Below are 19,941 nucleotides of genomic sequence, written 5' to 3' on the forward strand. Positions count from 1 at the left end.
TTTTTATGCGGTAGATACGTTCCGCAAGAAACAGCATAAAGAAAAAACAGCATAAAAAAAGCTACTAGTTCTATAGTAAAACTATAGATACGTTTCAAATGCTAAAACCGCATAAATCTGAAATAATGTAATAAAATCGCAAAAAAAAAAAAGGGCACTAGTCTCATATTATTACTATAGATACGTTCCATAGACCGCATGAATCTGAAATAATTAAATAAAATCGCATAAACAAAATATTGTATCTTTGAAAATTATATCTTTATATATCTTCCATACTTGTAGGGTTAGCATTTCTGATGTAATCTGTGATGAGTTTTTGCTTAGCTGGTTTAGAATCTTGTTTATATGTACAATTCCCGATAGGTCGACATGCATTTTGTAATTTAAAAAAAACCGCACTATTTCAAAACCGCATAAAAAAAAGCCGCATAAAAACAGAACCTACTGTATAGCTGATTTAATTTCAAGTCAATCGCTTCTCGTTTTTTCTTTACATGAGCTAGATACATGAGCTTGCGATACATCAAGAAAAATAGCTGAACAAACTTGTTCTATCCCACACAGTTGATTAATGTTTTCAAACGGTCGCATTGCTATTGAGATTAACGAAGAAACAAACCCCTTTTTGGAAGTAAGAAAAATATCTGAGATTCTTTCGTTTCAAATTTATTCATTTAAGAGTAAATCTCATCGCATTTTCAATAAATCTTAATCGTAAATAATTGCTCATGATATCCTCAATATATAAACAACTGTTACGTCGAATATAAAACGATTATTTAGTCAACAAAGTTATGTGAGTACTGTGCACACCTACATGGATACAAATATGTGTGTGTATAATTCAATAAATACACTTTACAACGTGTACGTGTGGTGTGAACGTAGTTGTTATATTTAGTAACAGTAAATTATAAAAGTTATAGCTTAGAAATTTAACACAAAGTTTTTTAATGTAGAAAAAGCCTAAAGATATGTAAAATAGTTTGGTCGGCACAACATTTAAGCTTGGGTTATATAAAACAATTACGAGTTAATAAGAAATATACAAATTTTTAAACATTCTAGAAAATTTTAAGCTACTGAATTGGCTGTATAAGAAGTTTGCCCGTAGTTTCTATTTGTATGGCAAAAAAAACGCAATGTAGAAGTTGCAAATGAGAAAATATAAAAAGTTGTTTTTTCCTTCCTCATATTCCTTTCAAAACAGTTAACATCACAATCCTCAAAGCATATATTCATATACGTGCATATGTGTGCATATACTTCTAATATGAAAGTATTGACTGTTGGGCGCGCCGTGCCATTCGATCTCAAGGTGTCAATGTGTTTATCCGAAGACCTTCTCAAAGCATTCGTGGCAATATGGCTTGTCGTTTTGCTCCTTGAAAGTGCCTTTGTTGAGCTGCTTCAGGCAGAAGGCGCACACAAAGTGTTCCGGGTGAAATTTCTTGAACATGGCAGTAATGCAGCGACCGGTGATGGGCTTAGAACAGCCGGCGCAGAGCGAGCCGCGCTTAGCATGATAATGTGTCTCACAGTAGGGTAAGCCTTCGTGATCGAAGAAGGAGCCGCCTTGGAATGGCCGCCGACAATCCTGCAAATAATTAAGTAATATTAAAATTATTTGTTGAAATAATGAACAAATATAGAAATAAATCGATATTGTACTCGTATATGAAAACTTAAGACGGATTGCACTTATACGAGGGTTGTTTTTTACATTTAACACCCAATAATAAAACCGCAGTAAAATAATAATAAAAATGACTTTATTGTTTTTCAAAATAATATTCTTGGAAGTCAATACTACACTTTTGCATTCGCTTTAACTAATTTTTAACACCCAATAATAAAACCGCAGTAAAATAATAATAAAAATGACTTTATTGTTTTTCAAAATAATATTCTTGGAAGTCAATACTACACTTTTGCATTCGCTTTAACTAATTTTTAAAACACTTTTTCCCGTGAAGTATTGGGTTGGCAACTAAGTAATTGCGGATTTCACTCATAGATAGCTTCAGTTGAATTTTTAGGTTTGCAGACGTAGTACAAATGTAAAACACATTTTGTTATTTGATAGTTGGCAATTCAGCTGTCAATCAGTAAAAATCATTGCGTAGTTTTCGTTTAGCGTTCGTTGAAAAATGGAAAATCGTCATATTTAGCTTTTTTATTTCTGCAAAGGGAAAACCGCATCGCAAGCTCATAAAAAGTTATGAGCTTTTTATGGTGACGAATCTTTAAAAGAATGGCTGTTTTGTCAAAATTGGTTTGCCAAATTTCGGTCTGGCGATTTTTCACTCAAAGATGAAAAACGCTCTGGTCGTTGAAGTTGACGACACCCTAATCAAAGCAATAATCGATTCGGATCGTCACAGTACAACACGTGAGATTGGAGAGAAGCTTCATGTATCACATACATCCATTGAAAATCACTTAAAACAACTTGGCTATGTTCAAAAACTCGATACATTTTTTCCTCACGAACTGAAAGAAACGCATTTAACTCAACGCATTAACTGTTGCGATTTGCTAAAGAAATGTATTGAAAATTATCCATTTTTAAAGCCACTAATAACTGGCGATGAAGAATGGGTTGTTTACAACAATATCAAGCGGAAAAGATCGTGGAGCAGGCCAGCTGAACCAACTCGAACGACATCAAAAGCTGATACTCATCAAAAAGAGGTTTTGTTATCAATTTGGTGGGATTACAAAGGTAATGTCTACTTTGAACTCTTACCACCCAACCGAACGATCAATTCTGATGTCTACATTGAACAACTAATAAAATTAAACAATGCAGTTGAAGAAAAGTGGGCCGAATTGACAAATCGAAAAAGTATTGTATTCCATCATGACAATGCAAGGCCATACACATTTTGCCACTCGGCGAAAATTATTGGAGCTTGGTTGGTATGTTTTGCCACATCCACTATATAGTAGTCCTGACCTTACATCATCTGATTACTTTTTGTTTCGATCTTTACAACACTCCTTGAATGGTAAAGATTTCAATAATGATGATGATGTCAAATCGTACCTGATTCAGTTTTTTGCTAATAAAAACCAGAAGTTTTATGAACGTGCAATTATAGTGCTGCCTAAAAGGTGGCAAAAGGTCATTGATCAAAATGAGCAATGCATTACAGCGTAAAGTTATTTAGTTCCATGAAAAAATTGTCTTAAAAAATCCGCAATTACTTAGTTGCCAACCCAATAGATGCCTCCAAGCTTCTTCAGACGTTGATCTCCCATTTCATTTTTATGTTCAGAAACAAAAAGAAATTATTAGGTGCCAAATTAGGGTTGTAAGGCAGATGACCTATTATTTCGATCTTTTGAGTGCTCAAAAACTCTATTGTGCGCGCAGATATGTGAAAGATCTCATTGCCTTGGTGAAGGATGATTCGTTTTCGGCGGCTAGTTTACCACTCAGAATTGACTGTTTTAAGTTTCTCTAGTCGTGCAGGCAAAGGCAAACTTCCGAGTGTACCTCTGCCGCGAAAAAGCTCCTCATGAAAACCATTTGCCTTTTGGAGTCGGCTTAAAGCTGTAGGTCCATCCATTTGTGGAACAACATAAAGACGCACACCAAACACCTAACGCTCGGCTAAACATCTAACAAAAGTATACGAGTCAATTATTTATTTATTTTTTAGTGGTGCAGTTGCGACATGGCCAGATTTTCCGAAAAAACAGGCGATCACTTGAACACTTGGTTTGAGCTGCTTTTTCTGCGTACAACTTTTGCTGGATATACATAGCTCGTCTCGGAACACTCATACTGTCCATTGCAGGTTTGTTTCCGGCTCATAGGTATAGATCCAAGAAACTTCCATGTCGAAATTTGTAATAAACCATTGCATGCAAATTTTTCTGCTAAAATATACCAAAATTTTCAATACAAATATCGAGCTACCGCTCATCACATATAGTGTTGCAAAGGCGCAAATATGTAACGTATGGAAAAAATCGATTGATCTATGCACTTATTTTCTACTTTTCTGAAAGCGACAAGAGAAGGAAGCATGAAGGAAGTTAATACGTTCCAAAAAAGTTCTTCCCGCAGTATTCTATACAAAAAATGTTAAATATTTAATACTTATTTAATACCTCAGATGTAATGATTTTGTGACTTAGGCTATTTGCGAATTCAACTACATCTTAGCATCTGTCGAACTTGATTTTTCTTTGCCTAAAATAGTTTTTACTAATATTCTTATTTCAATGCCTTAATTTAAGTATTGCATAATTGTTAAATAGTCTGTAGTCTTAAGAAGCTTGACGGAGGGGCACCCAAACTAGTGGCATATGCCGATGATATAGCTATAGTAGTTACGGGAAAGTACCTGGACACCGTCAGTAATGTGATGAACAACACTCTCAAAACGATACACCAATGGGCATCACGCGCAGGGCTAGGGATAAACGCCGGAAAAACGGACATGGTACTTTTTACCAGGAAGTACAAAGTTCCGGCGTGGAACCTACCGAAGCTAGGCAACAACGAACTACTTCTCAAAGACTATGCGAGGTACCTCGGAGTAATACTGGACAGCAAATTGCTGTGGAAGCACAACGTTGAGGAGAGGGTGAAGAAGGCCAGTAATGCACTGTACGCATGTAAAAGAATGCTGAGCGTTACTTGGGGTCTATCACCCTCTCTGATGCATTGGTGCTACACAGCAGTAGTCAGACCGATATTGCTGTATGGAACCTTAGTATGGTGGACTGCGACAAAAAACTGGCATACTTAATGCCGTTAGAAAGGATTCAACGCCTCGCTGCTCTGTGCATAACAGGAGCGATGAAGACCACTCCAACGGCGGCGCTGGAAAAGATACTCAGCATACCACCTATTGACCTCATGGCGGAAAACCTGGCAGCGAAATCCGCGAGGAGGCTAATGGCTGCGGGGGTATTCACCTGCAGAACCTTCGGTCACAGCTCAATAGGAAAGTGGAGCTCAGGTGGCACGGACTATATGACTCAGTACTTTAATTGGGAGAGAAGGTTTCACACTACAATTGAAGAGAAGGGATGGCACAAAGGCATGAAGCCTGGCCATAGAACTTTTCACATCTACACAGACGGCTCGAAAACTCCAGACGGAGTGGGAGCGGGTATTTACTGCTCAAAACTGGGAATAAGGCAGCCTATCAAGCTGCCAGACCACAGCAGTATTTTCCAAGCGGAAGTTTTTGCTGTGGGGAAGGCCGCGGAGCTAGCCTACTCTAGAACAAGAAAGAACTCAACAATTAATATATACGTGGACAGTCAAGCAGCAATAAGAGCAATAAGCTCATAATGTATTAAGTCCAAAAATGTTCGACGGAGCAGGGAGGCCATAGAAAGGCTAGCCGGAAACAATAGGCTGCATATCTACTGGGTACCTGGTCACAAAGGCATTATGGGGAACGAAATAGTAGATGAGATAGCAAAAAGTGCTGTGAGGCTACCATTTGAACAAGAGAACGACATACCAAAACCACTAAACACAATATACAACGAAATGGACGACCGCATGAAAAGGCAAGTGGAAGCTAGGTGGACTAACTTGACCACATGCAAAACAGCAAAAGTCATGTGTAGAACTAACGACAAAAAACTGACTCCATTCGTACTTACGCTCTCGCGAAAGGAATGCAGAACTATCATAGGTATGCTAACAGGCCACAATCTATTGGCTGCATATGCGTACAAGATAGGGATTGCTAACACGGACAAATGCAGAAAATGCAGAGAGGATGTTGAGGAGACTTTAGAACACCTTCTGTGCGCTTGTCCGGCATTATTAAAAACGCGACTAAAATGCCTGGGAGCCCCACTGTTTGAGGGTCTGGAAGACGTCTCAAAAGCGGAGCTCCCAACCCTACTTAGATTCGCCAAAAGCGCTGACATCCTACATGATGTCTACTTCAGGTATTCATAGAGGTCGGTCTCCATCTGGTATCGCTAGGGCCAAAGGGTCTATGCGCGGCTTATTGCCAACCAGGCTAACCTAACCTAACTTATCCTAGTCTGTAAGAAATTATTGAAAAAATAAAAATAAATTCAAAATATACCTTCTGCTCAAATATGAACGAGACGTTATCAATAAAACGGTCCGCGGATGACATATGGCAAAAATTAATTTTTTGTTTTTTGGTAGGACTGTTATAAGCTTACATGGCAAATTTCAGCGTGATATGTCACATATGTAGTTTGTTTTCTGTGCTACTGTAAACAAGTCAAGCTCGAGTGTGTTCTTCGAGTTCTCTTTTACTGACTTCAATTGTCTCAAAATGTTTTTCACGGAGCGGTAACTTATACCAGAAGGTATAAAAAAAATTAAAAAAAAAAACAAAAAAAAGTTTAGGTTAGGATAAATGACTGACGTTGCTAGGAGCCCACTTGAATAAAAAATAAAGAAATAAAAAAAATAAATAAAAAAAAATTAAAAAATAAAAAAATATAAAGACATAAAAAAATAAAAAAAAATAAATAAATAAAAGCAGTGAAGCCTGAGAGAATATACATTTTCACATGTTTTATTTTGAAACAACATCTAGGTGCGTCTTTTGAAAGACCCTTCTTTTGGACTGTAGTATGTTTTAAAATGTATATCTTTTAATTTGCTAAGTCTAAATAAAACACGAATAATTTTCTAGGACTGTATTGAATTTTTTACTACGAAGAAAAAAAAATATGCTGCCAAAGTGACGATGGCATCCAGTATTGAAAGGACCTCTAGGACAAACCGACAACAAATTCGGACGAATTCGAAAGTTTCTTTTTAATATTCTAGGTTTGTCAGTGCAAAAATTAGTTTTTAAGTTTTTAGGTATTTAGTGGATGATTTCACCACTCAAGGGGTTTTTAAAATTCCGCACTTGCCGTGGTTGTTAGAACTACAATAAAAAAATGCTAAACCGAATTTGAATATACATTTATATTTTTTGTTTTTAAAGTTTTTCTGATCGTTAATAAAAGTGCCCTAATTCAAGGGTGTGTTTTGATATAACAAAAAAAGTTTATTCGGGCCTAGACAATCTCCTCCAAAATCATTTACGAACATTGTAGGAAAATAATTATTGAAATCGGCAAAAATTGTCTTCTCTAGTCGCAAAATCCCCATTGTGCTCCGTGAAAAATAATCTTAATATGTGTAAGAAAATGTGAAAAGAAAATGTATTGCAGTATATTGTATGGCAATATCGCATTAAATATATATTTTTTAATATATACTTTATTAATACAGTTTAAAAGAAATTTAACCACATCAACAAAGTTTTGTTCGAATGCAGAAAACAAATTGTTTTTGCAACACAATTTTCTTTCGCCTGGCCCCTGATGCATTGGTGGTTAGCGCGCGATATGTACGCTGTATGTACATAGGTATGCCTGCATAAGCATATGGGCGGAAAAAATAATTGTGAATGCGCTCAGTTTTGATATGATCGCTTAATTTTTAATTTCATACAAAACAGTTTATTTTGCTGTCGTTAAACATTTTCATTGCCGAAATCATTTCATCATAATTTTTTTATCTTTTTTTGTTTTTGTTTTTTTACCATTCGCTACCAAAAATACAATCAAATAACAATTTTAGCACTCAACGACATGGAAAAATTTAATGAATTTTTGTATTCTTATTCTATATTACGCTTGTCTAGTATGAGTATCCCAGAGGAACATGGAATATATCCAAAAGGGAGGAATAAAACTTCATTCCTTTTGACATGACTTCGAAGCACTAGACCATTATTACTCCATTATCACTCATCTTAGAATAGAAATGGAGCAATAGAATTCTCCAATTTTGTGGCTATTCTTTTCATAGATTATGTTTGTGTTGCTACTTTTAAATGAAAAAAAAAAAAAATAAATAAAATAAAAATAAAAAAATATAAAAAAAATAAAAATAAAAAAAGATAAAAAAATAAAAAAAATTATTAATAAAAAAAAATTAATAAAAAAATAGAAATAAAATAAATATAAATAAATTTAAATAAAATAAATAAATATAATAGAATAAAAAAATAGATTGAATAAAAAATAAACCAAAAAACCAAGGCGAATCTATTAAGGGGTTATATACCTTGTGTTGGACTAAAAAATCGAAATTTTTTTTAAGGCATATTCTAAAAGTACATCATCTTAAAAATATAAATTAAAAAAAATCATAAAGATCGGAGCACTAGAACGGAAGTTACAGGCCGTGGAAGCGCGCGACCTTTCTTGGAAATGAAGTGCACGCAAAACTTTAGACACGATTATCTCGAAGTCGTTTTTTTTTTTAAATTACCATCGCGGTGATCATTATTTATCAAAAACTATTTGACCTATTTGCATAAACTTTTTTTTTTATTATTCGAAGTTACAACCTCGTGAATTATAATTTTATAAATATTTGCATAGTTCGCTAGAATTAATTTTTTTTTTTAATTTTTCAACCCCTCAAAAATAGTTTTTTTTTTGGTGCAAAGCGGTTTTCATATCGAGAAAAATCTTTTTTGGGTAAATTAACCGTTCAGATTCACTAAAAAATATTTTACTACAATAATCATTTAATTTTTTTGATTTCAGTTGAGCTGCTCATGCTCTACTGTGATCACCGCAAGCCTCTTCTAAAAAACAGCGTTTCAACAATAAATAATAGCATTTTTTTTAAATAAAAACACCAAAATGTATTCTTTGAGAGTTACCCTTCAGTATGATATAGGCCTCATTTGAATAAAAGTTCCAAAACATATTAAAAAAAAATTATGACAATCGTCCATTTTTTCGGGCTTACAAGGTATACCTATAACCCCTTAAAGTTGGTATCAGTAGACCAGCTGTTTTTTTTTTTCGCTATGTACATTCGAATGTCAGCACATAATTTAATTAACCCTAAACCCCTGTCGTTCCATTTGGCACCTTAATTCCATGTCAATGGATCGTTCGCGTCCGGCGCTTATTTCTACTATATAATACCAACAGAATATAAGAAAAAATCCATCAAGTATCTTCTAAGCTCCAACTAAGAATATCCGAAGAGATTTTTTCAAAATTTTTTTATTTTAATAATGTTTTATCATAAACAACTGGTATGAAATATGCACCGTGCAGTAGTTTCATAAAAAAATCATTATTTCTCATCAACGAATTGACCGGTTGAAGATCTGATTATTTACATTAAATTTGTGACTTAAAAATTAAAATTTTGTAATGAATTTCAATTCACACGGTTTTTTATAAATAAATAAAATAATGAGAAAGTGTGCAATTTGTTTATAATAAATAAATCTCGTCTTTGTTTTCTACTTTGAAGGGCCATTCTAATATACAAAATTTTGTTGTTGTCCTAGCGCCACCTAGTGTTGTCCTTTAATGTACTCGTCTTGCAAATCAACTATCAACAAGTCTCTAACTTTAAACTATTGCAATTGTTCCAATTGTTTGTCTGATGAATGGATTCCTAAGGGTAAAGGACTACTCTGTAATTACTTGGTTCCGCGGTACGCGCGGTAAATTTGCTGCAGGTATTGCTTTATTAGGCCTATGCCCTATGAAGATCCATGATTGATGACCATGATGATTTTTTGTTAAAATTTAAAGGTCATTTTGTTGAAATTTAAAGCAAACAAAATAAAAATGTTATACACAGAAATGTAGTGAGCAAATGCAGTAATCGAATCCCAAAGGGAAGTACTGTTGGACTACTCAAAGGATGGATGACTCAAGGTTCTACTGGGAAACTATTTATATGTATTTACATACATATGACAATAATAAATTTCTGTTGCATACATAAATACATAAAGATGTGCATATACTCGTGTATACTAATACACACAAATGCATATCTGTATACCATTATATGCAATGTAGGTATGTACATATATGCATACATTAGGGCGGAGTAATTTGTTCGGAGCAAAATCTTCAAAGAAAGTTTATGACATTTTCGAATTCTACGCTAAATTCTAGGCAAAAATTCTGAACAAACTATATTTTAAAAATGCCGTTTGACACTCCCAATTAAAAAATGTTAGCAGGTTTTTAATATAATTTTACATCCCGATGCACGAGTATTTACATTTTATATATCATCCATTGGGTACTGCTGGAAAAGGAAGCTGCTATGCAAGCACTCTCCCTTCATATAAAAGAAAAATTTAACCCAGCAGATCTTACTGGATACCTCACTATCCTGAACAGGGTTGAACATGCAATGCAGCATGCATGACCCAAACGAATGGCCACACGGAACCCGTACTCAACTTTACTAAGAAATTCAAGGTTATTTTCCGTTTAGGGAAGAGTGGAATACAGGCCAACATGGCTACATTATGACTCGCAGAAATGGTATACAGATGGATCCAAAACACTTCAGAGGGTAGGAGCAGGAATAATGGGGCATAGAGCCCACAAATCTTTAACACTGAGTACAGATACCACGATTTTCGAAGCGGAGCATTTCGCCCTAATGGAAAAAGTAAAAAATTAAAATACTCTCGGACAGTTAATCAGTCCTCAAAGCCTTAAATAGCTTTACGTTTAATTCAAAAGTGCTCTTAGAGTGTAATAATGCACTCAGAAAACTGGCGACTCTCAATCAGTTTTCCCTGATTTGGGTATCAGGACATGGGGGGCTCGAAGAAAACGAGCAGGCAGACTTTTATGCCAAAAAAGGGGCAGAAGGGCCATTTATTGGGCCAACCACATTTTTCGGCTTTAATAAAAATAACCTAAAACAGGAAACCCAAAAAAAGGACCCAAATAAGAACCAAGGAATACTGCAACACGGTCTTAATCACAAAAAGTTCCTGAACTGTAATACCAACAGAGCTAAATCGACTCTAACTCAAGGCGAAAAGGGCCTAAGATTACTCTTTAGAGCACTTACAGACTACTTTGCCTACAATAAGCATTTCAATACAATGGGACTATATGGCTCTAGTTTATGCAGGTTCTACTGTGATGAAAAGGAGTCCATGGAACACTTAATCACCAACTGTGAAGCATTAAATCACAGGAGGCACAGAATCATGGGCTCATACCTCCTAGAGGATGAAGGACTACAAATGCTCCCTTATAAGGAGCTGGTTCGATTCCTCGCAATACTAAATAATTAAAATTAAGCACAACAGATCAATCTGGTCGTACTGCATAAAGGTCTTAGCCTAACCCGTACAATCATTATCATCCATTGGGTACAGTACATAACGCCAAACTTACACGTAGTTGTTTTTAAAGTTTAATACATGATTTTCAACTTTCCACATTTCTACAAAGTTTTTTCTTAAGTTTAAAGAAGTATACATTTCTCTGATCTGGGTTCCAGGGCATAGGAAAATAGTGAGTAATGAAATTGCTAATGAGCTTGCCAGGAAGGGGTCGACTGAATTGGTCTTAGAGACATTGTAAGCGGTCATCAGCATCCCCCGGATTGTTGATAAAGCGGACACAACTTATTTCTCAGGAAAACAGAGAAGAGGTTTAGCTCGAAAACTCTGTAATCTTAGTACAACAGACGCAGGACTCCACGATATTCAATTTCCAAATTCGTAGTTATGTTTATCGGTCATTGGACGATCGTCACACACGCGGAAAAGCTAGGTTTACCATTTAACCCCCATTGCAGAAACTGTGGAGCCTTTCAGGGAAGGCGGCTGTTGAGTACTTTCTCTGTAAATGTCCGGGTTGGGCAGCTAGACGATTAAGGTTCTTCGATAGCTTGGGGCAATGCGCGAACCTAAATCCCATCATTATTCTACATTACATCAACAGCTCTTGCTGGCTGTAGATATTTGCCTCTTAGAGGTCGCATAATAGTATCAGACCGGAACTTTATTGCTACTTGGGGTGTGCCAGAGTGGTACTTCAACCATTTCACCTACCTACCTAGAAGTATATGTAATTTCGTAAATGAGAAATTGACTACGATCAAAAATGTTTAATATACCGCTGTTTCTCTTCGAAATTGGGAGGGTCAAGCGTAATTTCTGAGACATAGGTTTTCAACATTTTTGCTTCGAAGCTTAGAATTCAAATATGCAATACACTTTCTTGGAAAAAAAATGCTCCGCCTTAATATGTATGCATACATATTCTCATCAATGTAATAAATTAGTATTCATTAAGCGAGAAAAATTTCATTTTGCACTTAAGCGAAAAGACAGACCACATATACAAATACAACAACAATGAATTATGAATTGAAGAATTGCATTCATGCAAAGCCATTAGATCGTTTGCAACTGTTATGCGCTTTGGCATCTTGACAATGTCACCATCGGATATAGCAAGCAACTATTGCGAGCTGCAACGATTTGTCGCCGACAAGCAAAGTGGCATTATGAATTAGCATCAAGACGTCAAAAGATTGAAAGACAAAAAAAGAAACGGAAAAAATTTTAAAAATGTAAACAAATTTTCGGAACAGAAATGTAAGTATGAGTTTTCAAACCATTGCAAAAAATTCCAAACGCATTTTGTTTTGCCAATACTCAACACGTATGTATGTATGTATGTATGTAATATATGTATGCATGCACGCTTGTGCGACACGAAGAACGTATTTTTAATAAGACTATTGCCACTTTCCCTATTGTTGTTGTTGTAGCAGTTCTTCAAGTCCTGCCAGTAAGATGTAATCCACCAATCGTCGTCGTCTCTCCCATCTCGCTGTAGGCCCAGGAAACATGCTCTTTTCACGGGTTGCGTCCAATGGGATGTTAGATGAGTGCGTTCAAGTGGGCATGTAAATAAGTGGTTAGTATCGTGCGAGGTACCTCCACATGCCGAACATATATTGAGTATGTCGAAGTCTATTCTGTATAAGTAGAAGTTTAACCTGCTACAATATCCAGAACGTAATTGAGCCAAAATTACGCGGATCTTAAGAGGCAGCTAAAGCTCGATTAAGGCATTCGGATGGTGATAAGAGACTCCTGATGAATGCCGTTTAATGCCTGCCTACAAACTGTCCGTTTTAGAAGTTTTAGTCGTATTTAATCCTGGCTCTCGTCACTATAGTCGAAGAGATGTCTCTTGACTCGCCTGGGATGTTGCTCAGCCTCTAGCAAATATTTGCAGGGGTGATTACTGTGATAGCAACCCAGCAGAAAATGCTTGGCGAGTATCTTGCTATGGTTCTTAAGCGGGAATATGAAATCCTCGTTGCGCAGATGTTGCATGGAAGACGTCAGGAGACATCCTTTGGCTGTCCTGATGGCAAATATTCTAACAGCTCTGAAGCGTTGTCCAATGCGAAGCACTAGTACGGTTCCCTTAGTTGCACTGATGGGAGTTTTCCACCAAATACACGGCTGTTAACTGAAATGTCTAGCAATAAATAGTACATCGAATAGGTATTAAAATAATTAGCGAGTATAGAATTTGTTAGTCGGCCGAGCTTTTTTGTTCTTAGTGCAGGATTTCTTACGGAAAACATGTTCATGACACTAATGCACTCGGAGGTTTTTCATTGCCTGTCGAGGAGTGAAAGCTCTAAACACTTTTTTAATATAATTTGATTATTCATATCTATAGAGAGCATCGAGCGTGGAACTAACCGATTTGTAGATGAGCAGAAGCCCACCCACTCAGCCAGGGTAGCCGCTTGACGTTAGACGGATTTCAGTGTTGGAAGTTTCAGAAGATAGTTGATAGTTTGGCGTAGGTTTGCAATTAAAATGGTGTAATTTAATTTTTAGTCACATACAAACAATTTTTTCCCACCAATTTTTGGTGATCCAAAGGCACCAAGTTAGAAAGCAAGGGGGTCTTAGCTACCATTACAGTTTAGCAACTTTCCATAGTTCAAGAAGTTGATATTAAACGGAATCGATTGTACGTAAAACCTAGCAAGTAACTATAGTAAGAAGGCGCTAAATATGTTATTTTCTAGTCTATTGCCATATTTTTATAGACTAGTGCCATAATCCTCCTCCAATTTCCTTTGAGCACAAACGGGCAAAGTAGAGCAGATTGCTAAATATTTTACGCTTCAACTTGGAGCTATTGAACAAAATTTCAATTTGTGGGTGCTGGCAGCCTATCAAATGGACTAGGATCAAAGACAAACATAAAACGACAAGAAATAAAAATTATCGAGTGAAAAATGCGTGGGACAGCTGCAGTCTTTGGCGGTAATTGTAAAGTCGCAAAAGTCTACAAGAAGCACACTCAAGTACAACCAACATGATTTATATGTACACAAGTATGATATTAACAGTAGGGAGAGCAATTTTTTACTTAAATTGATAATTTAGTAAAAAAATATTCATTTTGAAAGCACGATATGCACTACCTGCGTTCCTTAAGAAATAAAGTAAAATATGACGTTACTGTCTCCGTCAATTTATTTAATAAGATTTGTTTATATAAGATTTGTCTCTTGGCATGTCAACTGTAGAGAGGAGCAAACCTAATTGCTTTTATTTAGTGAAAAAAAGGAAATACAAGTTTTTAAGATTATTTGGAGAGTTTGACGTTTTGGAAAACTTTTTAAGAATGTGCCCGGAAAAATGAAATCAAAACTTTTGATAGCCTTTATTTAGTGAAAAAGAAAGAAAAGCAAATTTCTTAGAATATTTGGAGAGTTTGACGTTTTGGAAAACTTTTTAAGTATGTGCCCGGAAAAATTAAAGGAAAACTGTTGATAGCCTTTTTTTAGTGAGAAAGAGAGAAAATAAAAGTTTCTAGACTATTTGGAGAGTTTGATGTTTTAGAAAACCCTTTAGGAATGTTTTCAGAAAAACGAAAGCATAACTGTTAAAAGCCTTTATTAAGTGAGAAGAGAGAAAAAAATGTTGTAGACTATTTGGAGAGTTTAGTGTTTTGAAAACTTTTTAAGAATGTGCCCGGAAATATGAAAGCAAAACTGTTGATAGCCTTTATTTAGTGAGAAAAAAAAGAAAATAAAATTTTCTAGACTATTTGGAGAGTTTGATGTTTTGGAAAACTTTTTGGGACTGTTTCCAAAAAACAGAATGCAAAACTGTTGATAGCCTTTATTTAGTGAGAAAGAAAGAAAAGCAAATTTTTTAGAATATTTGGAGAGTTTGACGTTTTGGAAATTTTTTTAGGAATTTTACCGGAAAAATGAAAGCAACATGTTGAAAGCCTTTATGTGGTGAGGAAAAAAGAAAATAAAATTTTGTAGACTATTTGGAGAGTTTGGTGTTTTGGAAAACTTCTTCGGAAAGTGTCCGGAAAAACGAAAACAAAACTGTTAAAAGCCTTTATTTAGTGAGAAAGAAATAAAAAAAAAATTTTGTACACAATTTGGAGAATTTGAAAACTTTTTAGGAATGTTTCCAGAAAAACAGAAGGCAAAACTGTTGATAGCCTTTATGTGATGAGAAAAAACGAAAATGAAATTTTACAGACTATTTGGAGAGTTTGACGTTTTGGAAAACTTTTTAGAAATGTGCGCGGACTTTACGTTTCATTTTTAAAATACCAATGAAAAACTGTTTTAAAAAAACAAAAAAAGGACCACCCTAATTCTCGTCTGTGGTGTATCGGCTTATAGTATCGCTATGGGGGCAAATATGTATACCTACAAGTACAATAATACATGGCAATATATGTAATTTGTTTAAATATGTACAGTCGAATGGAAATAAATAAATGTAGGTGTTATTGAAAAATATATTATAAATAAACAAGTGCTTTTAAGCATATACATACATATATTATATATGGTATAATATATGTATATAGATATAGTATATATAATATGTATATATATAGTATATATAATATGTATATGCACATAAGCATTTCTATATATACTTGTATATGCATGCATAAGTGCATGACCATGTCCGTGAAGGTCAAATTGGAAAATCTAGCGGCAAAAATATTACGAAAATGACACAGAGGTCACAGGACACCCATTGAATATTCAACAGGGCCGAAAACGAGCACTGGCCCCCACCTTGCCTTCCTCAACTTAGGTCTCAAGGTGGCCACTACGTGCGCAAGGTCTCGGACGAGCACAACAGCCTCAAGTGCACGCTGACGCGCTAAGTGAGTTTGCAAGTTGAATGTGTGTATTTGTGTGTTTTTAATTTGTTTTATTTTTTAATATATTATTATTTTATTTTTATTTACAAATAAACAAATTACAATATTGCCTTGTATTTAAAAATAGCTTAACTTAGCCTAGTTCATAATTGATTCGACTTGTTAGTTTATACTTTCACTTCTGCTTTCCTCTTCCTCTAATTCCATCCATTCGATACTATTTTAGTTAGTTTTTAGTTTGACAATTAGAAATAAGGTATATATATATATATATACATAGATATATATATTATTCTTAAACATGTTCTTGAGGCACTGTGGCACAGCGATATTCTATGCAAAAATTCAAAGTTCAGGGACAACATAAGGCCATGCAGCATGGACAGGGACGCAATCACTGTGACATTGGCGAAAGCACCAATGGTCAATGAGTTCATGCGCACGCACTGCCACGCTTACGTTGAGAGGGTGTTGACAAGCAATTTACAAAATTTATAAACTTATTACAGCAGCAGCAGCGACGACGACACATAATTTTCATTTGGTGATGATGAGGAAGAATCAAACGAAATCAAATTCAATTTCTCAATGGAACGCTTAATGGCAACAGAATCCAATTGACTTCATTTGTGGATGTTCGTGTGTGAGTGCGTGTGTTTGTGTGTTTGTTGTGTAGGTTACAGTGGATTTTGGAGTGGGTGTTTGTATCTTTTTGTTTTGAATTGCAGGTGTTTGTAGGTGTATATGTATGTATGTTTTGTGTATTTGTGTATGTATGTGTGTGTGTGTGGTGTTTGTGTGTGTGTATGTGTATGCATACGCGCGTCCATCCGCTTTTCTAGTTACTTGCGTGAAATATCAGCAAAAATAGAAACATTGCGCTCCGGCGTTTCTTAAAATGATCGGCCGAAACGCACGCTGGCTACTGCGCTTATTTTTGTTTTTAATTTTTGCACCCGCCACGCACTGATTAAATGTAATGGCTATGTACATATACATACGTACATTTCCGTTTATATCTTTCCGAGGCACTTTATGTGTATGTAGCTGACTTAATTTGGTATTTGCAAAGTATCAAATTAACTCAAAATTAATAAAAACGAACTTTTCGAAAACAAAAATTAACAAAGACAAAAGAAACCGCGTATTGCAATAATTCGAAATTAAATTTTCCACTCAGTGCAAATTGTATTTCGGTTTATTCTTCCTCATCGACGCCCACGCATGTTGGGCAGACAGGTTTGCCTTCCATGGCGTAGAATGATTTGCCTCTCACCGCTTTCTTGCAATCCTAAAAAGGTGAAAATTACAAATAATTTAAGAAATGCACAAAGTTTACAATGATTCAAAAAAACTATAAGCGCGTTCGCAAGCAAAAGAATTTCAAATCCCCAGTGCAGCAGTTGATTTCCCCAGCCTAACCCCAGGCTGTTGGACAGCTTAGCTGATGCGAAATTCTAATTCAAAAAGTTGTTTATTCAACTTACCCGACAGACGAAGCAATCCGGATGCCATTGAGAATTCAGTGCCGAGATGTAGTTCTCCATAATGGCACGGTTGCAGCCATTGCACTTGGGCGCGAACATCTCAAAGTAATCGTTGCGGCAATAGGGTTTGCCATCGCGCTCATGGAAGCCGTCTTCGCCAAATTGTTGCCCACACTGTGCGCAGAAGAAATGCTCTGTGTGCCATGTCTTGTCCAAGGCTGTCACGCATTTCTACAAGGGGAGGATATAATTTAAAATGTTATTATTTTCAAAAAGTGCAAAATAAACAGAATTCTCTGTTGGCCGTACATCTAAAATAGCACCGTTACAATATGCACAACGTGGACTGAACAGATTGTGGTAGTCCGGCTCGCAGTAGGGAAAGCCATCGCGTTCAAAGAAGTTGCGTGTGCCCAATTCCTGGTTGCAGTGATTGCATGTGAAGTGCTCCGGATGCCAGGTCTTGCCCAGCGCGGTGATCACCTGTCCAACAATTGGTTTTTCGCAAGCGTTGCAGCAACCCTTTTGCACGGTATTGACTCCTTGACGACTCATATTGGCTTGTAAACTACCAAGCATAGAATCCAACTGATCTGGTTCGTTATCTTCTACAACGGTAGAAGTAGTGGTCTCGGTGATTGTTTGTGTTAAATGTGACACACCCTTGTTCGGTTTAGCGTAGTCGGTAACTGTTTGGTGGTGGTGATTTGAACCGTTGTTTACCTTAAAAAACAAAACGAAAAAAAATGTGAATATCCTTTATTAAATCCTTGACCAATGCGAAGGATTGCAAAAATTATAAATAAAATCAAGAATAAGTTTGGCGCCGTGCCTTACGTTCTCGTTTGCGATCTAAAGCGTCTGGTGAAAATTTTCAAACTGAAAATACTTTTATGCGCGACGATCTCAAAAACTCAGACTTCGTCTGCCGAAGCAGTACCAACTAAGAAAATATTGAAAAATAGAAGAAGCAGCGAATAAAAAAAAAAACAAAAACAAACACATTTTGAACGTGTTACAGACTGGGCACTGCGTCGTCTCAGGCAGCAGTCTCTGGGCATTGCCAAAAAAAAAAAATATATGTGTATGTGTGTATGTAGAAGAAAGCCGGTCATACGCGGGCAGCGCAATCCATTCAGCAAATTATATACAAATATATATATATATATATGTGTGTGCTTCCCTTCAAAAACTTTGAATTTTGCTTTTCTTCTGCCGTGCCCACATATCCATAAAGGGTATTCCCACTTGCAGCATACCACCGAACCCGTCTGGCGCCCCCACGAGTAACTCAGCATTGATAAATTTTTTGTATGCAACTAATCCTTAAAAGCATATGGTGGGACCGACGGTGGAGTCTAGGCAGTAAACAGCCAAGTCAAAATTGCACGTACAAGTTTTGCGTGCTGTTTACAAATAAATGTGTGTTTGTGTACTTTTTAATTTCTGGTTTAAAAATTCGCCAAAAAGGGTCTATAAGCGGCATGGAATTGACTGAAGCTTTGGTATTTTCGGTTCTTAGGTTAGTGTGTTGAGTCACTGCTATAGAAATAAATTAAATTAAAATCTCGCTTTCCTACTGCAGAACTCTCAAGCTTCCTATATTTGTACTTAAATTCTTAACTGAATATTGTTATGATATCCTCTCAGATAGTCAGGCGGCTTTGAAAACTCAACTGTAATCACCTCAAAAATGGCAAATAACTACCTGAATCCTCTTAACACGTTAAGGAACTTCAACACAGTATTATTTGGTTCGGTTCCTGGAAAATGAAATTTAATGAAATGAGCTGAAATTTGTTGAATACTGGCGAAATTCTATCTGTCAGCGATAAGCGAAACAATTCCTAAGGCCGCACAGAGAATTTCTGATAAGCTACTTTCGCTAAGCAGAGTAGACTTAAGACTTTTAACTGCTTACTTTTGACCTTTTACAGGCCACTGTAGCCCGAGATACAACTTAAACAAAATTATGTCTCCGAGACCATCATCTGCGGATTCTGTGAAATGGGCGCTGAAAATTCAGAACCATTTCTTTGTGAATGTCCTGCACTAGGCAGAAAAAGGCTACACCAGCTTGGTGGTATTGCTGTGCATTCATAAACCCCAAAATGTGCCAAAAATTTTAAGAAGCCTTAAAACATAGGATACCTCAGCATGCTTTGCAGAATAGATATCTTTTGGTCGCAGTGCGCAGTAGCGTAATAATAATAAAAAATAATAATCGTATCATCTCTGTTTCGCACAATTTCGGAAATTATCATGCATGAAATTTTCAACCTTCGCATGCAGCAATAGGCTGCCTTAGACGTACCTTAGTTTATATTCGGTCAAAGTACCTTTGGTCATACGTTCTCTGTAGCTCAATTTGTGAAGACGAAGGAATGCAAGTTTCCTGTTTTTCCTCATTTCTATTGATATCTATTCTTCCATAAAA

The 19,941-nt window shown here is 36.0% G+C and overlaps 1 protein-coding gene across 8 annotated transcripts in view; it reads right to left on the reverse strand.

Annotated features, from left to right (window-relative positions):
• Positions 1–653: 653 nt before the first annotated feature.
• LOC128864973 (leupaxin) overlaps positions 654–19,941 on the reverse strand; it is a 103,854-nt gene continuing 84,566 nt past the window's right edge. For 7 of the 8 annotated variants that reach the window (XM_054104805.1, XM_054104800.1, XM_054104803.1 and 4 more), the window contains 3 exons: positions 17,814–18,227; positions 17,505–17,735; positions 654–1,600 (listed from right to left, as the gene is read on the reverse strand). In XM_054104805.1, coding sequence (XP_053960780.1) covers positions 1,334–1,600; positions 17,505–17,735; positions 17,814–18,227 — 912 coding nt within the window. In that variant the 3' untranslated portion in view covers positions 654–1,333. Of the gene's footprint in view, positions 1,601–16,121; positions 17,309–17,504; positions 17,736–17,813; positions 18,228–19,941 lie in introns of those variants that run through there. The other variant, XM_054104807.1, reaches the window with a different exon arrangement.

Source organism: Anastrepha ludens, chromosome 5 (genome assembly GCF_028408465.1).
Source record: "Anastrepha ludens isolate Willacy chromosome 5, idAnaLude1.1, whole genome shotgun sequence".
Taxonomy (NCBI): domain Eukaryota; kingdom Metazoa; phylum Arthropoda; class Insecta; order Diptera; family Tephritidae; genus Anastrepha; species Anastrepha ludens.